This window comes from Monodon monoceros, unplaced genomic scaffold (assembly GCF_005190385.1).
Source record: "Monodon monoceros isolate NGI ecotype Baffin Bay Population unplaced genomic scaffold, NGI_Narwhal_1 Super_Scaffold_20, whole genome shotgun sequence".
Lineage (NCBI taxonomy): Eukaryota > Metazoa > Chordata > Mammalia > Artiodactyla > Monodontidae > Monodon > Monodon monoceros.
The window spans coordinates 69,213,846-69,240,161 of record NW_021703777.1 but is presented as its reverse complement, the minus strand read 5'-3'; the positions used below and the strand labels follow the sequence as shown (position 1 = coordinate 69,240,161).

At 35.7% G+C, this 26,316-nt stretch overlaps 1 protein-coding gene across 1 annotated transcript; it reads right to left on the bottom strand.

Annotated features, from left to right (window-relative positions):
* YIPF7 (Yip1 domain family member 7) lies at window positions 1-22,018 on the bottom strand. Its single transcript, XM_029235974.1, has 6 exons — window positions 21,960-22,018; window positions 20,300-20,416; window positions 14,263-14,421; window positions 7,424-7,571; window positions 2,825-3,006; window positions 1-163 (listed from the first exon to the last, which is right to left on the bottom strand). The coding sequence occupies exons 2-6, from the start codon at window positions 20,413-20,415 to the stop codon at window positions 1-3; spliced, it is 768 nt and encodes a 255-aa protein (XP_029091807.1). The 5' UTR covers window position 20,416; window positions 21,960-22,018.
* Window positions 22,019-26,316: the final 4,298 nt, after the last annotated feature.

The following is a 26,316-nucleotide window of genomic DNA, read 5'->3' as shown; positions in this document are numbered from 1 at the left end:
TCAGAAAACTGTTAGGAGGGCAAAAAGCCCATAAAGTAAGGCGCAAGGGTAGGCAATGAGAAGCTGCTGTCCTTCCATGGCCAAGGCTGAAGTGAAAATTTTGGAGGCTGAGAGACTACACCAGCCAATGATGACCAGTGCCAACACAGTTCCAAAGGTGCCCCTAGAGCAAAGACAAAGGAGATGGTTATCTTACACCAGGAGAAAAAGAGGTTATTGAATCACAGCTGCCTCTGAAATGTCCTTGGTACAATATTTATAACCACTTTCTCAATTTGTAAAAGGAGGGTGAGGAACCACAGGAACTCAAAGGCCTCAGCTATTTAGAAAATTTTTGAATCAAGTTCACCATTAGAAGCTAAATATTTTATAGGGTGGTAAAAACTCAGATTATTGGAAACAGAAGAATTGACCTGCTGTCACTCTCATGAGTCAACATTCAAATCCCAACTTCCGAAATTCTTTTATATAAGCTATGTTTAGAGACTTCTTTTACAGCTACAGATTTCTTTTCCCCACTTGCTTCCTAAATTTACCCCCAGTATGAGCAGAAAAATGACTGGACTCGCATTCCAGTGGGGCTCCTACTCCCCAGCGCTCCCAGGTCCATGTCCTGGGTTTTTGTCTAGGACAGCAAAGCCTGACACAGCTCAGAGAGGGAACAGATGCAGCAGTAAGGCACAGATGTGTGTGGCCTCCCACCTCATTGCTGAAGATCACTTTGGCAAATAAACGTGTGGATTTTTATAATATCAAAATGGATTTGTTCAAATTGGTATCTTCAAAAAGTAACTGTGGAGACAATTGGTTCTTTAGGAAGAAATGGGAGTGAAGTGACTTAAAAAAATTGCAAAGTGAAATGGTCATTAGGTCAAGTGCTGCTAAGTACCAGCATATTGTTCTAGCCACTGTCAAACTATACTGCCTCACTTGATCCTGGCTGAATCTGAAATTGAGAATTGTGTTTATTATTTGTGAGAATGACAGAAATACCTACTTTTAATAATTGAACCAAAGCAAAACAAGTGAAAAAGTGTACAGTATAGCTTATGATGCCTTAGATTATAAACAAACCCAAAATATTTTAAAACACTCTAGTAAATATTACATTTGTAGGTTTAGTTAATATCTATTAGAAATAAAATTTAGAGTGATTCAATTTACAGGTTTTGGTGAACAAAAATGTGAGATTATATATAATTCATTTGAATGTTATAGTAATATGCCCAAAAAGGCAATTTCAGTTTAATGGTCTTAGAGATCAGATAGCTTATTCCCCATTAATATAATTTAAAGGATTTCTAATTCATCCTTTACATTTCAGAATGAAAATCTAATGAAAAATATCCAGACCTCTGATGATTCTCAAAATTCAAGAGTTGTAGTTTTTATTTTCTTTCCCTAATAATCTGGAGTCATTTAAGATACCCCAAAGCTAAACTTTGATGGAAATAATGTCTAAAACCTAGAATTTTTAAATGGTTGATCATTATAATGATCACCTGATTGTGCAGGTGGGGTCAATTAGCACACACAGATGCTTACTGCAGTGAAAATTATAATGTCTAAAACCTAGAATTTTTAAATGGTTGATCATTATAGTATTCTTTGGCAAAAGCATCTGACAAAATGGAAGTTGTAAAACTGAACTCTGTAGTAACTTGTCAAACATCTGTACCAAACAACATAGTAAACAGAACAGCTTGCTAAGGAACATGATATACAAAAAGTGGAATTTTTCCATGGACAAGACTCAATAAATACACCTTTAACTCACGTTGTACTTATACATTCAAAGTTTCCATTTTCTGTTGTATTCCTCTCTTTTAAGTGTTAAGCACTCGCTGGTAAAGTAAGAGTTTGCTCTCTTATTCTCAAGACTATTACTTTCAAAATGAAACCATATTAAAACAAAAAAAGCATTTCCATCTATGTCATTCTCAATAACGTTATGAAGAAAATATCTGAGATTATATCTAAACAAAAATATTAAAGTCTTTCTAAAATGTTTATCTGGCATTGGCAAAATTCTGTATGTAGTATCCTATCCAGTATGGTGCTGATAACCTAAAACTTGGATTATCCAAGAAAAAAAATGTGAATTGTGTCTCCTTTGGATGTGGAAGAATGAGCACTGATGGCAAATGTTTATTTCTAATTGGATTTAGAGCATGGCAGGTGACAAAGGACTATGTAATTACTTACTCTTCCCAACCAAAGTGGTAGTGATATGCACTGCCCTGGGAAAGTGCCCGACAGAAGCATATCTACTGAATCCTCATTAATATTTTTGAATTGCAAATACTATCTGCCCAGGAAGTAAAAAAGAAAAAAAATATTGACTGAGCATATATGCTATAAAGTTCTCTAGCAGTAATATCCTCATTAGGCTTCCTGGGAATTCTGCACTGCAAGGAGTCCAGCTGAGAAAGAATACTTGCTTCCCGCCTAGAAGGCAGAGTGCTTGGGAGCTGAAGCAATTTGTCAGTGTGCACCAGGCACTTACTCTTCTTAATTCAAACAAGTGAATTTTCTGTTGTTGGTTATATTACCCATGACGATAGTTCATACTGAAGAATGTGACAACTTACAAAGTGCCAATTTTAAAGATAACTTCGCTTAATTTATTTTTTAAATCATCGAAATAGGAACAGCACCTGAGCCAAAACCGACCTACTTTCCTGAATCTGTATATAGCTTTTAATAGCCAGTTTCCCCAATCCCACTACTAACATGATCAGAAAGAGGCTAACTGTTGTACTGGTGTGGCAAACCCTAGTGATGATTGTGCAGGTGGGGTCAATTAGCACACACAGATGCTTACTGCAGTGAAAAGAAGATGGCACAGCTGGACAGGATGACCATGGGTATCAGGCAGTAACCCAGAACACTCGCCACGCAGCCATAGGACACCCCTGAAGAGCTCATCAAGTTTAGTAAGGCATGAATCCCTAAGCAGCCAATGGCACTCATGCCATACACGTAACCAAACTGGACTTTTCCTGCCTGAAACAACGGGAGGAAAACGGTTTGAACATAGAACCAACATCAAGAAGAAATCAGATTGTCAACAAAGCAGAGAGTATTTTTGAATCAATCAGCTCAATGCTGCTCATGTCTTTGTAGTAAAAGTCTCGAGACTGGGAGTTCTGGAAAAAATACTGCCTGTAATACAGATTCAGGTCATGAAAACAAACACCACCCCCCCCCCCCCTGAACTATACGTGAGATGGCACAAGCGTGCTTATATTTCCAGATTTATATTTTTTATCATAGATTGCCTATTGGGGTACTAGGCATAGGCAAGGATATATTTTTCTCCCCATATCTGTTGAACAATTAAATGAATGAATAAGTTAATGAAAACATTCCAATTTAGTCTTGGAGATTTACAAAATATATTAGTAATATTAGCAAACATCTGTCAGATTTACTATGTTCGGTCCTATTCTAAAGATTTCACATATATTAATTTATTTAATCCACACAACATAATCAGTTGGTACCATTGTTGTACCCATTATACACATGAGGAAACTGAGGTGCAGAGAGGTTAAGGAACTTGCCCAAGGTAAAATAATGGTAAGCAGTGGAGCTCAGTTTTGAACCCAGGCAGTCCAGCTCTAAAATTTAGGTCTTTAACACCTGCAGGAGCTCTAACAAGTCATAAACAAGGGGACTTATTTAACCTTATTTAAGCCAGTATACCCCAAACTTATCTGACCCCAGAATCCTTTGTTTTCATAATGCCTATTACCAGCTTAACTGAACAGACTTTATGAAAAACTGATTTATATAAACCAACTGATAGCAAATCACAAAAGAGGTATTGTTAAAGGAAGTCAGTAGTGTTCAGGATAGACCACTGACCTGAGGATTCATCAAAATAGCCATCACCCACAGAGCACTAGAGACTTGTTCCTGAGCCAGCACCGTTAAACTCATCCAGGGAAAGTCACAATCTACTACTGATTCAACAGAGGATATTTTAATGTTTGCTACCCGAGGATGCCAAAGCTCCAGTAAAGAATGCATGTCATTTATATATATATATATACATTAAGCTGGTTAGAAATTCTAGATAAAGATTGAGGAGGCTGACTCCAGTTTTCATGGGAATTATTTGAAAACAACAAAGGATCTGGTAAGTTGATTCAGGGAGAGAGCTTTTTAGCTGTCCTTTTTTCTGCTCCATAGCTGTCCTTATGTCTTACAGAATAAAGAGATATTTATTTTGTAATTAATTAATGGAGAATATCATGACCATTTTAATGTTTAAAATTGTCCGGCTATTTTGAAGTTTTCTTCCTCTGCAGTTGGGGAAGTTGATCACTACAAAGTTCTTTCACAAAATGTCCCTGGGCTATGCTGCAGAATTCTTTGCTGCATTAGTCATAATAAGTCCTCCTGGCTATTTTGTGAAATAATGCCAATAATGCTAATGGGCGTGCTAAAAGAAACACATCAGTTATGTACTGCTCTATTGGGTGAGTTTGTTCCACTTGGAAAATAGTGACAATTTCAAATCACTTTCATGTATTAGAGAAACATTCTACTTAATATTTTAATTGGGTGGGATAATTCTGAGGTAGGAATAGTTGTAATGGTGAAACACAACTTCCCTGTACCCAAAGGACTCATAGCTGGTCCATGACCCTAACCAGTTTTGTGCATGGGGTAAATAGAGGGCTGATAAAACTAATTTGGTAGTAAAATTGTCCTTTTCCATATCAGTTACTGACCTCTCGCCTTATCTCTTACTCTTGTTAGTTTATCTAATTTGAGGTACAATTCCATCTGGCAGGGCCAGTCCCATTTTTTAAGTTGTTTCAAATTCTAACAAGGACTTGTAATTGAAATGGAAAATAAATGTTCAATTTCTTTTTAAATTCAAAAATTTTTAGGTCAGCCTTGTACCACCCTTATTACTACATCTTTACTTGAAATACTTCTTATTCTTCTGATTATGCTTTTATATTGGCTGTGCATGTTCCTTTTCCAGATCACACTCTTAGCTCTACTAGAAAAATTAAATGGAGCCATAGCTTTAAAACACTTGTGTTCATGGTTTGGGGGGGTGAAAATAATTTTAAGAGGAAGAATAAGTAAAGTTAAATTTGTGTTGAGTGTTTGAAGCAGTTCTTTTTAGTTTGCTTCCTTCAACATGAAGAAAGTCCACTAAAAGGTGTTGTGCCTTATATAATTATAAATCATAAAAGTGATGAGTATGTGACTATGAATCTTACGCCTCCAGAGATAATGAATAGATTTGAATATTGTTTCTGGATTTAGTTTTGCTTTCTCTAGTACAATGCATATACCAGCCCATAAAATCAACTTTTACATTTTAATTTTAGATATCCAGGGCAGGGTTAACAGCCTCAAATGGACTCTGAGTTAAATTTGGCTTTATTAATATCCAGTGGAGTTTTTCGGTCCTTATTGTTCTACATGTATCAGAATCAATTCTGAAGTAACCACATCTAATGGTAAAGTTGAAGTGAAAATATTTGCCTAAAAAGTTTGAGAAAATACGCACTTTTACACATTCCCTAAAATTTCACAACTGAAACGAACCTTAAGAACCACTTATATAAACCTCTTTTTTGATCTTCAAAATGAAAAAAATGAAGGCCAAGAAATAGGAAAACAAAAAAAAGGTTCAGGATCACACCTGGAGGCAAAGTTAGGGGCAGATCCAATTTTTCCACTTTCAGTTGAGTTCTTTGCCTGTATTACTTTGCACTTAAAACAAAAGAGGATATTTAAATAATTCCAACTAACATTATGTACCCAAAAAAGACCTTAATGGGATTAATGCTTTCCTTTAAGAGGTGGTAATAGTAATATTTTCTACAGAAAAACAAACAGCTGTTATATTACAAATTACCTGAAAAAGAAAGATGAGTTAATATATTAAATTGATTGTTTCTGACAATTTGATTAATTGACATGGTCTTACTTAGCAGCTTAATCCAAGATTATCAAATTACTATGACAAAGACAGAAGGGACGTTAGAGACTAAATTAAAACTCTGGTTGATATAGTGTTAGATTATTTGAGTATTTGCATTTGCTGTAGTTCAAAGGAAGAAATAAGATGCTATAACTAAGTACTATTGTATTGGGTAAATATGATGTGATTATTGACCACACTACAATGCAGAAATTAGATTTCTATCAGAATTTCGATTAGTATTATGTAATTAATAATGAAAAGTGAAGACTCATTTAGTTGCAAATACATTTTACAGCTATTTTTGAGAAGTATAGCTGCATTAGGGAAGTGGATAGCTGTAAGAAAGGAAAGTGAAATGAGTAGTTATTTTAAGGACTTTTCTTAGAATCTTTAATTTCCTATATTACCTCTCTTGCCAAGTTTATCTCTTTGTGCCCTAATGAAACTGTACTTGTCAGACTGGCTTGACCATCTTGTTCAACCTCTGTTTTTAATGTATTGCCATTACTTCCTTAATACAAAATCATAGACCTTTCTCATTTCTTCTTTTTCTTCCCTTTTTTGGGTGGAGAAATCATTTTTCTAAACTATAAGCTAGAATACCTTCTAAACTTAACCTAGGTGGAAATATGTTTTTCTTTTTTGATGACTCTGAATATCATTACTCCCAGATTTAAAGAATGAAAGAGGCCCATACACAAGATAAATGGAGATGTCAGGGGAAAAATTGCCTTCATAAAAAACAGAAAACTAAAATGATAGGGGAAATATACAGGTTGAATAAACAAATCACTGCTTATCGTTGCAAGTCAATTTATTCATAATAGCCTAACCAGAAACAAGGAGACTCATCTCATACCTAACAGAATATTTGAAATAGTCTAGAGATAGATACACCCCAGCAATTAAAATGATGAGTAAATAGAGGGGATTTGTCCAGTGTCACAACAGAAATCTCACAGAAAACAAGAAATAAAATTTCAGCCCTCTGTTTCCCAAATCCATGTGTTCCTCCAACTTTTTCAGATCGACAGTCTTTTCTAAACAACAAAAAAGACTTAATTACAAGAAAATCATTTATGTGATTTCCTGCTTTGTTGAAAATCTGTCTTGGTGATTTGATTTTTGAAATTCTATTTAAATTTACATTTTTTATCTGTTGTAATACACGATGGCAGTTTCTCTTTGTCATTACGGTTCTATTAAATATGTCTCTCTCACCAAGAAAAAATGTAGTTATGAATCAAACAATTTTCACTTCATAAAGTGATATACTTTCTTCCATATTTACAAAGACCTCTTAAAAAATGACATTTGAAAGGACATGCATTAAAATCTGGTACTTGGCTGTGGTGTATGCAGAAGTAGAAATATAATGCTGTAAACATGAAACTTAGATAAGCCAATGTTAGCTTCAAAAAAGGAAAAGAAAAGGAATACGTAGTGCTTGCTGCTGTCCATTACCAGAAGTAGGGAAGCTCCTAGGACCCCGCAGAACAGGATGGGCCCAGTGAGGTCTGTTTCATTCATAATGCTGCCATCTGCTGGCTTCAGTGGGTTTAACACTGTCAATGTTTTTTGCCGTATGTGATCAAAATTAATTCCAAGTTCTATAAAGAAGAAGGGGGAGGAGATAATATAAATACAGAAAAATAAACATGAGTAATATTCTTTAATTAAAGTTAACAAATATTATTAATTTACTTAGCACTTTAATCTGATTGTTATACCTTCATAGTTTAAAGTTCTACGTAATATATAGCAACTTTGAAACAAAAAAAAAGACTTTTTATTCCCACACAATGAGCTGAAAGATATATTTTAGAGAAATAATTCCATCAAGGAAAAATTTCCCTGCTTTCTGCAGCAAATAGAAGCTTAAAATGCAGCCAAAAATGAGGAAATGGACATTATACAGTAAAAACAAAAATATAATGGTAGCTAACAAACGAAAAGTCCCATCTTAATACCCATTAAGATATTTCTTTTTCCTGCATTTTCTATCGCTAACACTTCTGAAACTTGTCCTACCAAACATGCATAATTTTCAATTAGCAGTGTTATCTAATCTAAAGACACTTAGCCTAGGTCTGGGATTTTACTTATACTCCACCTGATGAGAAGAGCAATACCATGCTAACTGCCTGAAACTCCACAGAGGAGAAAAGGCAATGGCTCATTCAGCAAATAAAAGCAATCATGGCGTGCATACATATTTTAATAAGGTCAGTGCTCTGTGTTGTTGAGTCTGTGTATTCAGAGATTAAATTCTTGAGACAATTAACCTTTCCCTTTTATGAGTGGTGATGCTAGAATAAAATATCCAAAAGCAGTGGGCTCAGTGTCCATGAGTCTACACTCAATTAGTAATTTCTAATTATTTCTCCAATGCCTTGTTTTTCAAAGAATTCTGACCGCCCCTTTACAGACCCCGCTGCTAGATTCTGCTCCTCTTATATCTTTTTCATTAAAAAAAAAAACAAAAAAACCAGCCATTTGACGTCCACTGAATATAGAAATAAAGGCCAACATCACACCAGTTACTTTTCTCACCACTCTTATAAAGATAAACTTTAAGATGCATCTGGAGTAGAAAAAAAAGGACATTCACAAAGGAGAATATAACGTCACTACTTAGGAACCAGTAATCAAGCTGGTTACCCTCCTTCTCTCATTTTAAATTTGAATATGGGTGAGGTGGAGGTTAGGAAAAACTGGAGCTAAACTACTATAAAGTACATACATTTGAGCTAAAAAGAGTGGAATTCTTTTTAACTGAATATTTTTACTGAGTTTTGCTGTAAGCCTTACAAGATTTACATGTGTTGGTCTTACTGACATGCATTGAGGCTGGTACTGTTATTTTATTCCTACTTTGTGCATCAGATGGCCGAGGTTTGGAGTGATGAACTTTTCCAAAGTCACAGAGCCAGTAATAGAAAACTAAATAAATAAAATAGTCCAATTAAAAAATGGACAGAAGAACTGAACAGAAATTTTTCCAAAGAAGACATACAAATGGCCAACAGGTACATGAAAATGTGCTCAACACCGTTAATCATCAGGGAAATGCAAATCAAAACCACAATATCATCTCACACCTGTTAGAATGGCTAACATCAAAAAGACAAGAAATAAGTGTTGGCAAGGATGTGGAGAAAAGGGAACATTTGTACACTCTTTGTGGGAATGTTTATTGGTGCAGCCAGTATGGAGAACAGTATGGGGGTTCCTCAAAATGTTTTTTAAAAATAGAACTACTGGGCTTTCCTGGTGGCACAGTGGTTGAGAGTCCGCCTGCCGATGCAGGGGACACGGGTTCGTGCCCTGGTCCGGGAAGATCCCACATGCTGTGGAGCGGCTGGGCCCGTGAGCCATGGCCGCTGAGCCTGCATGTCCGGAGCCTGTGCTCCGCAGCGGGAGAGGCCACAACAGTTAGAGGTCCGCGTACCGCAAAAAAAAAAATGTAAATAAAAAATAAAACTACTGTATGATCCAGCCATGCCACTTCTGGGAATATATCTGAAGGAAACAAAAACAGGATATCAAAGAGATATCTGCACCCCCGTGTTGAAAGCAGCAACGGCCAAGACATGGAAACCACCAAAGTGTACACTGATGGATGAATGTGTAAAAAAGTTGTGGTATATATATATATATATATATATATATATATATATATATATATATATATACACATTGGAACACTCTTCAGTCATAAAAAAACAAGGAAATCCTGTCATTTGTGACAACATGAATGGCCCTTGAGAGCATTTTTCTAAGTGAAATAAGCCAGACAGAGAAAGTCAAATACTGAATGGTATCACTTGTATGTGGAGTCTAAAAAAATTTTAAGTCAAACTCATAGAGTTGGAGCAGAAAAGTGGTTGCCAGGGGCTAGGGATAGGGTACAAAACAAGAGGGTACAAAAGAAAAAAAGAACCCATGCTTTGAATCATATAGCTGTGGTCGAGTCAATGTGCATCTAATCTCATAAGGTTTGTAGCTTTTTGAAGTGAGCCCAGCTCTCCCATGTGAAGGATTGTCTCCCTAAATCATTGGTACCTGCCATTCAACTTCCCTTCCCAGGATTTAGTAACGCTCTTTGGTCAGAAACAGGGTATAATTCAACTTCTTTTATAGTTGTGTATACCACCTAAACACCTTGCAAAGCTGACATTCTACACACAGAATACTAGATGAACTTTCAATGATCACCATGACATACAGGGACCTTGCTCTAACAGGGGCCTAGACATTTTTAAAAGGTCAGCCAGACGTTGCCCGAACTAGGATAGAAAGTGTATCTTTCACTCTTTTCACATCCAGGTTGACAATTGCTAGCCAACCCAAGCTTGAAAAGAAACAATTTGAATTTAATTTGAATTAAATAAATAGTGAGCAAATCATTTACATTTCAACTTCCCTTTTTATTTTCACAGTGTATTTATATATTTCTTAATGAACATACACTTTGGAATATATGAGTAGTTCACCAACTTAAAATAGGTTAGAATGTTCAATGTGATTTTTAAAATAGCAGAAGATTTTAAAAATTGAGAAATACTATAGTTTAAATGAATTTCACCTGAGGCTTATGTTGTCTTCAAACTTTATTTTCAATTTATATATTTACGTTAACAATATGTTTTCAGTATTTACCACAATAAAGTGGCCTTTAATTCAAAATGCCTTTCTCCTCAAAAAGCATAATCATTATTCCTGAAGAAACCCAGATGAAAATGCTTTATGAGACATTATTACTGATATCAGCCATTTATTTGATGGCATAATTAACTTTTGCATGTTTCAACATGGAGTCATGAAACAATGAATGAACATAAGACCTACTAAATATTTTCATAAGAAAAAATATTTTATGTGTTTTTTACAAAATACATCTCCATAATATTTTGTTTTCAAATTTATTATAAGGTATGCAAATGAGATACCTATTTATCAATTGTAGATACCCTAATATAACAACTTATTTTACAAGATAAAAAAAGATGAAACTGCTGTGAAATTTGAATGCAAAATTTATTGATTTGCTGTCATCTAGTGGTAGTAAAGTATACAATATATATGTTATAAAAATGAATTAATATCTTTGTTTACTATGCAAATTGTGGCACTGGCCTTTCAAATGTAAACATCAGGCTATGCTACAAATGTAAATACCAAATATCACAGTATTTTTTCTAGTCTGACAGATTTGAATTGACTATTATTCTTCAAGATGCATTTGTTAACATTGATTATACATGATCAAATAGCAAAGGTTATTATTCTTACATAAAACGAAACAAGTCTTTTAGACAACTAAGTATTTAAGGAATAAATGAGTGCACTTTCAAATAGCATGTTTTTGTGCAAGGGATGTTAATTATTATAACTTCATAATTTTATAGGTTGTTTTGGTGTACGCTCAATAAAAACTAGCAAATGTCTTTTATCATCTTATCCTAGAAATCCTGCCTATGGTCTTTTTATATCTTTTAGACAGATGAGGGTTGAGGCTTTCACAAAGTCACCCAGCCTGAAGAACATATTGGATCAGAGTCTAGAAATTTCATAGACTCAAAATGCAAAATTATATCAGATACTCTCTCTTCTAATATACAATATATTTGGTGGAGATAATCACAAAGAGAAAACAAAACAATCTAGGAATTTCTCTGAGATGTAGTAGGAGGGGAAATCTAGTATATTTCCTATTTGAAATTTAAGAAGACATCATGGGAGAATGTATTTGAGTTTAGAATATTAGAATGGAGGCATCTGAGACAAGTAGAAAAGATTATTTTCAGTAAATGTTACAGGAAAAATTGATTAATCATTAAAGAAAAAAAAAGTTAAATTCTACTTCATGTACTAACCTAAAACAATTTTCAATGAATCAAAAATTTAAGTGAAAAACAAAAAGATAATTTAAAAATTTAAGAATCTACAAGAGGATATAAGCAGTATCTAGAGCTGGAGAAATATATTCTAAACAAAAGAGCAATTGGAAAGAAAAGTTACCAAGAAAAATATTGTGGAGTTAAAAACATAAACATGATTAATAAAATGACTATATGCCCTAATATCCCACAAACAAATTAGATGGCAAACACAACCTAGGAAAAAAAAGCTTGAAATACATATTCCAGACAATAATTAATATCTTTACCATATAAATATCTCTATAAATAAAAAAGGAAAGGAAAAATCTTAAGATTCCAATAGGAAATCTGGCAAAGAACTTGAAAAACAGAAAGAATTAAAAACATGTAAAACAATAAACATACAAAAAAACATATAAAACAGTCAATAAACATATGAAAAAAATGTCTAACTTTTCTAGTAACCAAGAAATAAAAAGTATTCTTTTTTGCCTTTTTGCCTATCAAATTAACAAAGACATTTCATATTCTACTATGGAGGTCTGTTGGCTCATTATTTTTCTAGATGAGCCTGACAGCATAAATGACTTTTGACCCAGTAATCCCAATGTTATAATTCCATCCTAAGGACAGATTCTGTACAGGTCAAAGTTTTTACTATGATATTCACCAAAGCATTATTGATTATAAAGAATGACCTCTATGGTAGATTTAAATTATAGTACTTGTATATAGTAAAATATTATGAAGCCATTACATGTCATATTTTCAAATAACATTTAATGACTTTAAAGAATGCCTGTATAGAAATGCTTATGATATAAAGTAACTTTAAAAAATATAAAACTTTATGCCCATAGTATGATCCAACTTTTATTTTTAAGTATTTACCAATATATTCATAGTCAAAGAAATATAGTATTTCATTTTTTAGTGTATATATGTATATATTCATAGAAAAACAGAATAAAGGATGGAAGAAATTACATCAAATTATTAATGATATGTCTCAGAGACAAAATTTTTGGTGATTTTAAAATATTTTTATTCATATGTTTCTATATTTTCCAAATTTCTATTTTGAATATAGATTAATTTTATAATTAGTCAATTGATAGGTTTTTTTATGTAGAGATGTTGGTGGAGTCAAGGAAAATTCTTGATGAGAATAGCTTATAACTTTCAGGTGTTAGATATCAGATGCAGAGGCAAATTAGAATGAATTGGTTAAGCGTAATTGATCCAAAAACTTAACTGGCTTCTAAAGAGCCAACAAATCGATTATATAAATCTCTGTGCTTTTCTGAATGGTTTAAATCTTTCCTCTTTTCTTAAATTGAAGGCAAAGAGAGAAGAATGTTTTACTGTCAGGTGGCTGGCTGTGTTCATAAGAAGCAAACAATGATCTTTTGATGTGAAATATTGGGAATTTTAGCCTATCCCTTTTCACTGGACTACATACAAAAGAGTTAGAGCAGTTAGCCTGTGAATATTTCTTCTTGTCTTCCAAATTTTTTTTTTTTTTTTTCGGTACGCGGGCCTCTCACTGCTGTGGCCTCTCCCGTTGCGGAGCACAGGGTCCGGACGCGCAGACTCAGCGGCCATGGCTCACGGGCCCAGCTGCTCCGCGGCATGTGGGATCTTCCCAGACGGGGGGGCACAAAGCCGTGTCCCCTGCATCGGCAGGCGAACCCTCAATCACTGCACCACCAGGGAAGCCCGTTGGCTTCCAAATATAAATCTCCTTGAACTTTAGTTTTCTAGCATCATGTTGACATTCCTTAAGAAAAAAAGTGGCAGATATAAATTGGCTGGATTAAAAAAAAAAATCAATGGATGGAAGATGCCTGAAATCTTTGGAGGCCACTTTTAACTGCAAGGGTCCCTAGGTTTCCTTGCCACCAACAGTGCTATTTATTGGAATCATATTCCTTCCCACTTAGTCGTATCTATCTGAGATGTGCGGGCTCACATGAGCCAGGAAGGGAAAAAAACCTGTCTTTTCTCCATGACAACAAAAAAAGAGTACTGGGAAACTACCCACTTTGCTCCCAGGCAAACATAGCAGAAAATAGTAAGATATGCTTGTGGTTACTCTGATATAATCACTCTGCCAAAAGATGTCTTCACTGTTGTCTAGATATGGTCAGGGAGTCCACATTCAAGAAACAGTGAAGAAACATTTAAAAACTGCAAGACTAGCACAGCAATAGCTCGTATCTACTTCCAATTGTCCCCACACATACAGGAGACAAACTCCCAAAGGTTTAAGTGTGTTGGTCTGGCAGACTCTTGTTTATATGTGGAATAATCACATAAAACACTGTGTGTGGCATGCTGACAGCGCACATTAAGAGCTGATTATTGCTATTGTTCTTTGAGCTGTACACACATTAATAGCACTTCCTTAACTTATCTTCTAGTAAAGGAGGCTCTTCATCAAAACTGTCAATGTAAGAAGATGGTGAATAATAATCCTGGTTGGATGCTGGCTGAAAGAATTGTCCCGCATAACTTGATGACACGAGCATCTCTGGTGGGACGAAGGCAGCCTGAGGCTGCTCACCGGCTTGTTGTCTAGAAAAAGGAAAATACTGATATTTACACATCTAAGAAAGGGCTATTACGACAAATCAAGGAAGGAAACTACAATTTTCCTTTTATGATTTCTCTTAGTTTTTATGACTATTTACCCATGAAAGAATTAACTTGCTTGACGTTTAAATTTAATCAAAAAAAGTGACTAGTTGTGAGAAAACTCTCTAGAAGAATGATCCATATTGACTAACATGTATTGATAATTTACAATGTGCTGGACACTCTCCTTCACATTTTCTCACGTAATTAAAACTCTGCAAGGTAAAAACCGTAGTTTTAATCCCATCTTACAGAAAAAGAAATACAGGTTCATGGAGACTGAATGACTTGCCTGGTAACACACAATAACATTCAGGTGCTGGACTGTGAACTGAAACTGTCTGAGCAGTGCCCTGATCCCTACACAATGCTGCTTTTTCACTGGTTTTCAGGGACAGTCACCAAACAGGACATTCCCTATAAATCTGTGGAGGCAGCAAGTAAAAAATCATAGTCATACTAAGTGAAGTCAGACAGACAGAGAAAGACAAATATCATATGCTATTGCTTATATGTAGAACATATATAAAAAAAAAGATACAAATGAACTTATTTACAAAACAGAAATAGACCCACAGACATAGAAAACAAACTTATGGTTACTAAAGGGGAAAGAGGGGGAGGGATAAATTAGGAGTTTGGAATTAACATATACACACTACTATGTTTAAAATAGATAATCAACAAGAACCTACTGTATAGCACAGGGAACTATACTCAATATCTTGTAGTAACCTATAATGGAAGAGAATGTAAAAGAAGAATATATATATATATATATATATATATATATATAACTGAATCACTTTGCTGTACACCTGAAACTAACACAACATTGTAAATCAACTATATTTCAATAAAATTTTTTAAAAATCAAAATTTTAATAGTAGTCAATTCATAGGAAAAAAATAAACACCTAAACTGACCGTTGTCCATCAAGGAGTAGACTTTTCAGCTCTGGCTATTCCCAGACAGTTATTGACAATCAAATTATCTTTGAGAACCTGACTTAAAAGTCTTCCATAGCTGGCTTCACTGTCCGTCTTTTGAAATGTGCAGTTTAGTTTTGTTGAAACACCATATTACAATATTTCCTTGATTGTGCTTTTATTTGGTTTTTATTTCACCATTTGTGTGAGAAAGTTGGAAAGCAATCTTAGTAAATAACTTCTTGCAGGAAGAGAAAGGAAGGAAGAAGAAAGGGCTCATCCATGAGGTTATTTGGTCATTTCAAATTGTTTTTACCGAAAGGAAAGGGAAGGGAAGGGAAGGGAAGGGAAGGGAAGGGAAGGGAAGGGAATGGAAGGGAAGGGAAAGGAAGGGGAGGGGAGGGGAGGGGAGGAGACAAGAGGAGAGGAGAGGAGAAGAGAAGAGAGGGAAGGGAAGGGAAGGGAAGGGAACATAAAAAGTGGTCCTTGATTTCCTTGATTACAGAGCATCTTAATTAGCTCTTTGAGAAGGTAAATACTGAAATTTTGATGATTTCTAACTCAACACATTATTCCAACTTTCAACTGAATTAGACCAGAATAAACACTGGACTCTGGCTGCTAGGATTTAAATATTACCTTTGTTAACAGGCATCTCCTATTCCTGTAAAAATCATTTCAAACAACTGTGAAGTGAGTGCAAAAGCCTCCTTTAGAACGACTGGCAACATTCTTGGTCATTTTTCCCTTCTTTTGCTTTCCAACTCTATGTATTATATTGCTGCCTGTAATGCTAGTCCCATCATAGGATGTATCCTGAACCAAGTAGAGTGCTTAGCAAACAGGACTCCTGGAGTCTGACTGCCTGGGTTCAAATCCCAATTTTATAATCTTAGGCAAATCATTTCACATTCTGTGCCTCAGTTTCCTCATCTGTAATATGAAGACAATAATAGAACTCATAAGGTTATGATGAATTAAATTAACTGAAATAAATAAAGCATTTAGGTTAGCATGGGACACACAGAAAGTGATCAATAAGCATTAGCTAAGTATCTGTATGCTCTTCTCTTCCCGAGACTGACACTGAAGCATTCTAGACACCTTCCTCACACCCTGAAGCAGCATTTTCTCTATTTGCAAATTGCTGTCTCCCAGTCTGCCACTTCCTCAGAGAAAATAACACTAATAGGAAGCCAAGAGTTTGTATTCCTTCTGTGCTGATCATCTCTAGCTTTTTCCCATTTTGGTTTCCCTGGAACACCCAGACTGACTTTGACAACATCCCACCCACCCTTTGTTTTCCTACCAGGAGAATCTCCACTACACCCATGCCTGGCTTGGCTTTCCGTCTCTAAGCCATGAAGCAATGGCCACATCTGGTCCATATACAAACCCTCTGAATGCTCACTAATTCTTCAATATTCCCCTTTTCACCACCTATACATGGGGTTATACAGTTCCAACCAGCCTGAAGAGGCTTGTCTTTACTTAGATGATATTGTGTTAAGATACGGCATGGCCTCCAGCTTGGGAAAAATATTTAACTGTTTCTGAGACAACAGGACTTAACATTCACCTTCCAATGTAAATACAGAAGATCACTGTTAGAAGACTCAGTTATACGTTCTGTGGTTTCAGAATTATGTCTGTTGCACAGAGTCAGTTTTCTGTCGCATCACATAATCAATAGGTACCTATTTTATTAGAGGCTTTGTTTTTCCAAAACTATATGGACTTCCATCATGAGGGTCAATTGATGTTCCTTTCCTTTTTCAGTCTGATCCCTGGGGGAATGGGCTTGTATGACATTCCCAGATCCTGGCTCAGCCAGCGGGTACACATAATGATGTGCCATTAACTATGCTTGAAACACTAAAGGAATAGCAGGTCTAGAGATTCAGAAAAGCTGATGATTCAGTATCTATCTGTTAAAGTCCTGCTGAAACATTCAAAGGGAGTTTTCCAGTTGTCGTCACCTTTCTGCAGAAACAGCTATTTCTTACTCTAAATAATTGGAATAGATTTCCCATTTCAGAAGTTGGAAACTGCAGTGGGAATATACAGCCTAGAAAACTGGCTGCAGTCATTGGAAATAATGCCTATCTGAATGACTGGATAGTTAAGTTGTTTTTTTAATGAGAAAACTCCATCTTGTTCATCCTAAAATAAGAAAACTTGGTTAAAAATATAAATATCTTCATTCATAATAAGCACATTCAACCAGCTTTCAGATCACTACGCCATTCATTGAGCATAACAAGTGTTTTAAAATGAGCTCTCATACTGAGGAGGAGGGAATGGGGCAGGGGACAGGGAGAGAGGGACTAATTGATTATAACTAGCTACTGGATTCCTATGTCTTTTGCCAGTATGATGAGCCTCTTATTCTGATTTGGGGTACATTTTAATTGAACTGTTCACTGTATGAATAAAAGATCAAGTTTCTGGAGTTATTTGATGCACATTTGTAAATCACTGACCTGACTCCATGTTTTATGTACCTCATAAAAGCACCACAGCTAATATGCCCTTTTCTAATTCCTGAGACTTGCAGTGTGGGTTGGAATTTAAATGTTACCACATCCAAATCAGGACTTGGATTTAAATGCTAAGCATCTGAAGTAGGCCAGGCCATCAACCTGATGCAATATAATCATAACTTGTCCTCACTTGGTTATATTAATTTCCATCTCCTTGTCATCTCGATTTCTGGTCAACATTGATATGTGCAATCAAATGGAGAAAGAAAATTGGGTGGGCTGGGGTGGGGGGAGAAGGCTGTGGTTTGAGTCCCTGCTTAAGGAGACAGCTTTGTCTCTCTTTTACTGGACTTTTCAGTTTCGTTTAGTCTGAAAATGTGGATTGCAGATGGCTGCCCAGGTGCTTATTCCATCTGGAGAAGAGAAGGGAGAAAAGAAACAGCAGGCCACTGGATCCCTTCAATAAAACAGGAGCACAGAGCTGAAAAATCCTATTAGATAGCTTTCATGTGAATTATATATTTTGAGTTACCGTCCTGTAATACCTTCGTGCTCAAACTACTCCCTGGGCCATCATACACTTTTCTGTTTTTTCTCGACCTTCCAAACTGTAAATCATAAATGAAATAAAATTAACTTCTTTTTCTGTTGTTGGATTCAGCAATGATTGAGCCAATTCTAGACAGCTTTATCCTTTCCCCCCATTTTTCTTATAAATATTTTAAACACATTTAATTTGCCTGGTGATAATATTCAGATAGGTAGATAGAGGTATGGATTGCTTTTCATTTTAAGAAGTTCTTATGGCAATTTGACTAATGCTATACAACATAGACTAGGGGCATGAAGGAGATAAAATTCCAGATATTTAATTTCTACAGTTTTAAAAACATTGGTTACCAATTCCTTTCCCTATCGCTTTAGAGAAGTGGTTCAGCACGAGTAGTAAGGATGTAGCTTGTGAAAACGGCACCTATCTGCCTGTGTCTGCAGGAGTCATCAGCCCATAAAAGCAACATTCAAATTGTCTTGGGTGTAGTTGAAATGGAAGAGTCCCCACTGCTTGTTGTATTTATTCTGTTTTTTCCTCCTTATTCTGGAGTTTTCAAGGTACTTACCTGTGTTCGAAAAATAAACTTCAAGAATTAATAAATTTGAAGTATTTCTTATGTGGTTATTTGCCCTAAACTTGTTGGAATGGCACAGCAACCACACATCCCAGTTTGTCTAAGATGATCCAGTTTATTCTTATTTGTACCAACATTGTTATTAATAGCACACATTTTACTCTCAAAAATGTCTTGATTTTACAATAAATTATATGCCCCCTAGTCTAATCCAACAACCTTGGACTAGTAGCCTAACCCCATTTTTTACTAGCTGTGTGACCTTGGAAAAATTCCTTAATTTCTCTGTCCCTTCTCACAGTTCACTAATGTAAAAGAACATCTAAAGAAGCAACTGTGTAACCAAATGCATGTTTAAGTGACTCGGCAATGGTGTCCATTGCTTCTGCAAACTATAGTTATATGAAAAAATAACATATATATTATAATGGTTTTACTTTAACACACACTTTCCTGCACATTATCACAATTGTTCTTCTGACAATTCTCATGAAGTAGGTATTATTAACATCCTTATTTCTCAGTTTAACACACTCGGCTGGGGAAGTTGTCTTTCCCAATGTGACAAAAAACAAATACCAGAGCCAGATTGAACCAAATTCTTCTCATTCTAACTGCCCTATTTGGGGCAGTAGTAGAAGGTAAATACTAAATTCTTAATCATTTTTTAATTTATTTTCAACTCAAGTTGAATTGTCAACTCAAATAACTAACACATTCTGAATTACACTTATCTCGATTTCAGTTAGGAATTGCCACACTGTATTATAATAGCATATTTAATTGTCCCCCTCTCCAATATAAATTTTTTAATTTTGTGAGGGAAAAGATTATAGATTTCTTCTTTATCTTTAGGTTTATAGTGCCTTTCTTAATTTCCGACACACATGCAGGCACTCAGTAAATGTTTATTAAGTTGAATAAAATCGGTTTCTTGAGCAGTATCCTGGGAAATATCAGGTAAAAGGAAAATGTTTTCTGTTTGTCCAGGGCCTGTATTCATGCTCCCGGTTAAGTGATGTTTTGAAAAGAGGAGACAAGTCTTTCACCTGAGGCGACAAGTCTTTCACCTTGATCGCCTGAGGCGATCAAGGCCATTCATGGGAAACTGAATTCATTTCTCTGCCCTTTCCTAACATTTCTTCTTGGGCATTTTACTGAGATACAGTGGGGAGAGGTTTTGCTTCCCTCAAGGGAAATTCCCTACCTGAAACTCCCTGTCAAAATATTATGAATTCTTAAAATGAGAACATATTTTTCTCAGTGTCAAGTACTTACTTTCTAGATCCATAAAGATTTCCATAGGCATTAGAATCATTATAACTCTGCTCCTGATTTTCAATGTTATAATTAGATTGGTAAAAGTCGGAGTCAAATTGTCCCAAGTCTGACATCCTGAAAAATAAGAGTGAAAAATGCAGAAGTTTAGGAGTCAATAAAGGTTCCCTTGAGGTACTTACAAGGATTAATAGATGCTGTGATTATGGCAGGATTCCTATTATAGAACAAGGTAGTCTTTGAATGGTGGAAGGGTGTGGAAATGTATGCTAGAAAGTCATTTACAAAACCTATATCTTCAATTCACTTTTCTGAAGTTTTCACTCACTAGGACTGTGACTTTGACTAAATTGACTTTAACTGATCTGAAAAAAAAACATTCTTCACCTAATACCTTATTCTCAGCAGTTTAAGAGAAAAAGTTTAAAAGTTGGTATACATCTAGAAAGTTTTCCCTTAAACAATGTTAGTTCCCCACTATAAGAATATATAGAGAGAGAGAGATAAAAATACATATATATACATACATATGTGTGTGTGTATCTATCTATTTATATATATATATATATATATATATATATATATATATATCTTGTTGCAAGGCCAGAAAGCAAACAGCTAATAATAATAATAATGTTTGATTTTCTCATAGAGCTTTAAAGTGTGCTAACAGCCTCTCTTCTCCCCAAAACATAGACAAAACTCTAAAAACTAATCTCCTAGTTCTACTTTATAATTCCTAAAAGGTGTTTGAAACATTTTCCTTTTCTCTTGCTCTGCCTGCTGCACTTAGGCTTATGCTAAGTCGGAGGGAGAAAGGCTCAATTCTGCTACAGGAACAGAGTCTATCTTTCCATACACCATCTACATAGTTTTTATTCACTTCTGGGAATGAAGAGGAGTGCATGATCTTGATATAGACCTAACAGTTTAGAATAGCAGAGGGAAAAAGAAAGACTTGACAGGAGGAAAAGGTGGGGAAAGAAAACAATAGCAAAGTGGGTAATAGTGCCTCTTTGGATGAAAATTAGAGAATGGAGTAAAGAATCTTTTCAACCTGACAGATATGGTTTTCAACTCAACATTTTAACCTTTATTTTTTCTTTGAAAAGCTTTCTATTTCAAAAGAATGAATTTAAAAATCACTAACAGTAATCCATATAATTATAATAAATCTATGGCATACTACTTACAATAAATTTCAAATGAAACTGCATAAACAGCCTTAGCTCTAAGGGCCTCATTAATCAGAAATATGCAAGTAACAGTTGTCAAATATATCAAATTTTTTTCAGCTCAGTAAAAATACAGAAAGCTTTTCTAAAATTAGATTCATACATCTGATATAAGAAGTCAAGATTTTTCATTAGTAATGTGTATAAAAGTAACTATGATTATATAAACTAAAATCAGGACTAGGAGAGTGTTAAATCTTTTAACAACTTATAATTTAAAGAATTTAAAGTTTAAGAGCAGAACTTTCTCAGTCCATGAAAATATGTTATTATAAAGCATAGAGAGTAATTTTACTGGAAAATACAGTAAGTTTTCAGAACATGCAAAGCTTTATGTAATATGACTATAGGTATTAAAGTCCTTACATAACCCAGCTTTATATTTTGTTTAAATGCCAAATTTTTTAGAAGGATCAGACACATACCTTTATGTTATTTTAGTCGAAAGATCCTCCAACAAATGTAGCTTTATCTGAGAAATTTTTAACAACAGCTCATGAAAAGATGACCTGCTGGCTATATATATAAGCTTCTAAATTTGTACTCTGACACTCTGAACAGATGCTACAGCCAAAAAAAAAAAAAAACCAAACAAACAAAAACCTGCCAAAAGCCAAACACAGTATCTTGTAATACTTGTTAAAGTGTATAAACACAGTGAATGGTGTAGAGAAAATTTGATAAAGTAAATGGTGGATTCAGTTTCCTTCTGTGACTAATATGCCCTTAAACAATGATTTAAAGTCATTTATTTGAGGCAAACAATAAAGAAGCCTAAACACTCCTTCTGCTTTTTAGCCTATGAGAGTAATTCACCCTAGACAAGATTTCCTAATAATATGCAGTAAAAATCAATATATGGTACATGATCTTAGCATGATGATCTTAGCAACAATCTGAAAATGAATGTTATCAATTCTATCCAAATATGAACCATTCAGTTTATATAAACAACGTTTAGGAAGACTACCCATGATCTACCTCTGATATTTTTCCCTACTTCTTACTTCTCCATCACAGCCCCAAATGGATATGCTAATGTGATCTAGGAGCACTCCTCATTTATAGGGCATGTTCTCTCTCATTTTTGACCCAATGTTGACCACTGAAAGGCACGTATGATATTGTGATTTATAAGAAAAAAATATATATGGTCATTCAGTTGACCAAAATACATTTCTCATATATATATTTGGTCTTTGCTCATGGTTCCTCACTCATAGCTCCCAAAACCCTTGGAGTTTTCTAAGTGTTGAGAGTGACAAAGGTGTTTCGATATGTTAATGAGGTAATTTTGGGACATCACCTAAGGATGGGGGCTGGCTGCCAATGGAGCCAATAATGTGATTAGAGGGTTGGAGCTGTCATTCCTATCCTAACTTCTGAGAAGGGAAGAGGGTCTAGATGTTGAATCAGTTGCCAATGGCCAATGATTTAATCAATCATGACTATATAATGGAGCTTTCATAAAACCCCAAAAGGATGGTGTTTGGAGAGCTTCTGGATTGGTAAACATGTGGAGGTGCTGGGAGAGTGGCACCCTTGTGGAGAGGGCATGGAAACTCTGCACCCTTTCACCATACCTTGCCCTATGAATCTCTTCCATCTGGCTGTTCCTGAGTTATATCCTTTCAAAGTAAACTAATAGTCTAGTAAGTAAATTGATTTCTCTGAGCTCTGGGAGCCACTCTTGCAAATAAATTGAATCCCAGGAGGAGATCGTGGTAACCTCTGATTTATAGCTCATGGGTCAGAAGTACAGGTAACAACCTGGTCTAGCTACTGGTATCTGATGGGGGTGGGAGAGACATTCTGTTGGAACTGAGCTCTTAACCTATGGAATCTGACACTATCTCTAGGTAGATACTGTCAGATTGAGTTGAATTATAGGACACCCACCTGGTGTCCCAAGAATTGCTTGGTGCTGCATGGGAACCACCCCCCTGCAACATGTTGGAATTGGTACCACAAATAATTTAGCATCATATTAATTTCCATCCCAGGAAACTGCCTGAATTGGTTCCCTTTACATCTGAAGTTTACTTCCAGGAGGTTTCTCCCTAGTTCTGACACAGGTACCCTGGCTAATACTCCCAATACCTATCTGGATCTGGTGGTTTTGTCCTTAATATCAACATCATGGCTGGAGGTCAAGTTCCCCTGCCATCTGCTTCTTGCTGACTTTCCTTTATAGAATGTAAGACTCCCCATGTATCCAGATCTCAGTAACTGAAATCTACTGTTCAAGGGTAGATTATGTGACATTTTGGAACTTTCAACCAGAGCCAACGGCAGAATGGTAAAGTAAATTTTTCCACATTATTTTAAAAGATTTGGAATTTGAATTTCTTTAATCAGAGGTATCTTTTGCCAGGTAACCAGTCAGGTAATAATGAGTCATGCATTTTTTGAGGATCTATTGAATACCAGACTGTATTCTAGATGTCGTAATTACAGAAGTGGATGAACTAAATAGACCTGCATTTCAAGAGCTATATTTTAGCATCAATTCTACTATATCTACAATAAATAACAATGACTAGCCAGGTACTGTTCCATGAACTTAAGGTTTAAGTCATTTAACTTTCGCAACAACCTTATGAAGTATTATTATCCCATTTTACAGAAAAAGAAGTAGAGATTAAATAACTTGCCCAGGTGGAAGCTAGTTGGTGGAAAAGCCAGTGTTCGCAACCTGGTATGCTGAGTCCAGAGTTCACAATTTATCCAAGACAATTTCATGAATTAACCAAAATCTATCAAGAAGTGATCATATACTGTTAAGATGGAGAGTGCAAAAGGGAGAAAATTGGAGTGTTCAGTGAAGTCCTCTTAAGAAGGTCATTCGAATTGAGACCTGGTTGATGAGAAGAAGCCACTTGAAAGACTATGTGAAGAGGATACAAAGCAAATGCTCTGAGATGGCAAGGAATTGACAGTTTGTAGCTTAGGGAAAAAGCCACGTGGTTGTGATTTTGAATCAAAGAAAAGTTGAAGGAGATGAGGTAACAGACGTAGGCAGAGGCCAGATCATAAAGGCCATGGTAAGGAGTCTAGATTTGATTGTGATTGAAATAAGATGCCACTGCAGGTTTTTAAGCATAGGATGATATGATCAACCTTGTGCAGAAATTGCAGAAGGAGACCTGCCAGGAGGATGTTGTGGCAGTAACACATGCATGATATACAGGTGGCTTGGACTAGGGTAGCAGTGGAAGTGGGAGAACTGGTAGAAAAGTCTTGGCAGCTGAGGGAAGTGAAATGGAGCAGGACCCTATGGTCCTCCCCCCACCCTCTGTGTCCTGCCTGCTTTTTGTCTGTGGAAAAACTTTAGCCAAAGAATAAATTTAATCAGAGAAGTGAGAAAATGCAGAAGCAAAGGAAAACAGTCAAAAGAGACCAAATAATAGTAGTTTAGTCATTAAACATAGTCAAGGACCTCTAGTTCCTCCTCAGGGGCTGTAGATAATATTCTGAGCCATATCCTGTGAGCTGTCTTACAGATACTGAAGCCCACACCCGGTGGAAGAAGTTAACTGCATGATGACCAGATGGTAGCCATGACATAAGCTGCCACAATTCCAAGAATTGGCCTCAAAGAAATGAGAACAAACAGACCCTCAAACTGAAGACTAACTGTACCTAAAGCAATCAAGATGACGCTGGTTTGACCACTGCATGACCAATTTCAAGATGGCTGTCAGAGCTGAGTGCGCTGTTTCTGCAGGTAGCCCCTCCCTCTGATTGTCGGGGGGTGGGGGGGAATCGGCCTTTGGACGGGAGTCCCCCCTCCCCACCACCATGCCGGTTGCCGGCATCCAAAATAAAGCAAACTTTCCTTTCCATCAACCAGGTCTCTTTATTGGCTTTTGAGCAGCGAGAAGCAGGACTCCACTTTCAGTTACAGAGGGATGAATTGAAGGGGTCAGGACTAGAGCAGGTGCCGAAGTAAGGAAGAGAGTTCATTCCAGGGAAATGATGTGAAGTTGTCTGAACTGGGGAGGGTCCAGTGCAGGTGGAGAGGACTAAACAGGTACAAAAGATATGTGGAAAGAAGATTTTATAGGGTTTAATTTCTATTGCATAAGAGGGAGAAGAGAGGGATAATTACTGAAGATGATTTCTAGAATCCTGACAACTTCCCCATCCTAGTGTATCAACATTATGGAAAAAGGCCAAGTTGCTATACGGTAGCCAAATTTAGATCATCATGCTTTCTATTCCTCCTTTCAGAGTTTTTTATGTGAGAACGTAAGTCTCTCCCTGTAACAGCAAGGACTCAGAGTGCATTCTTTTTTCTGATGTACAAAGTCATTGAAAAGTTTGCCAAAGATAGTATTTTCAATCTTAGTCCATTTAGTTAAATTTTAAACTTACTTTGTGGTTTTGTACTTTTCAACTTAGTTTTTCTTCATGAAAAACCAGCTTGATTAAATGAATTGCAGAAAAATGAGAAGCAAAAATGGCATATAAAAATGCAATTAATCTAAGCCTCAAGTGAACTGTAAGGCATGAAACATTGAAGACCAAATGACTTCATTCTCCTGACAAGTGCTTCAATGGACCATTAATACATGCCAGAATACTTTGAAGCTACTCTTATACGTGTAACACTGTATATGTATAAAACATACATGTAAATATTTATTTCCATTAATGAATTACCCAATTGTTATAATGTATGTTGAAGGACAGAGTTGAAATTGATATTATAGTCAGCCTGATCAATTGATTAATTTAGCTCATCTACTTAACTAATTATTTCTGGGTTCTGAATGATCA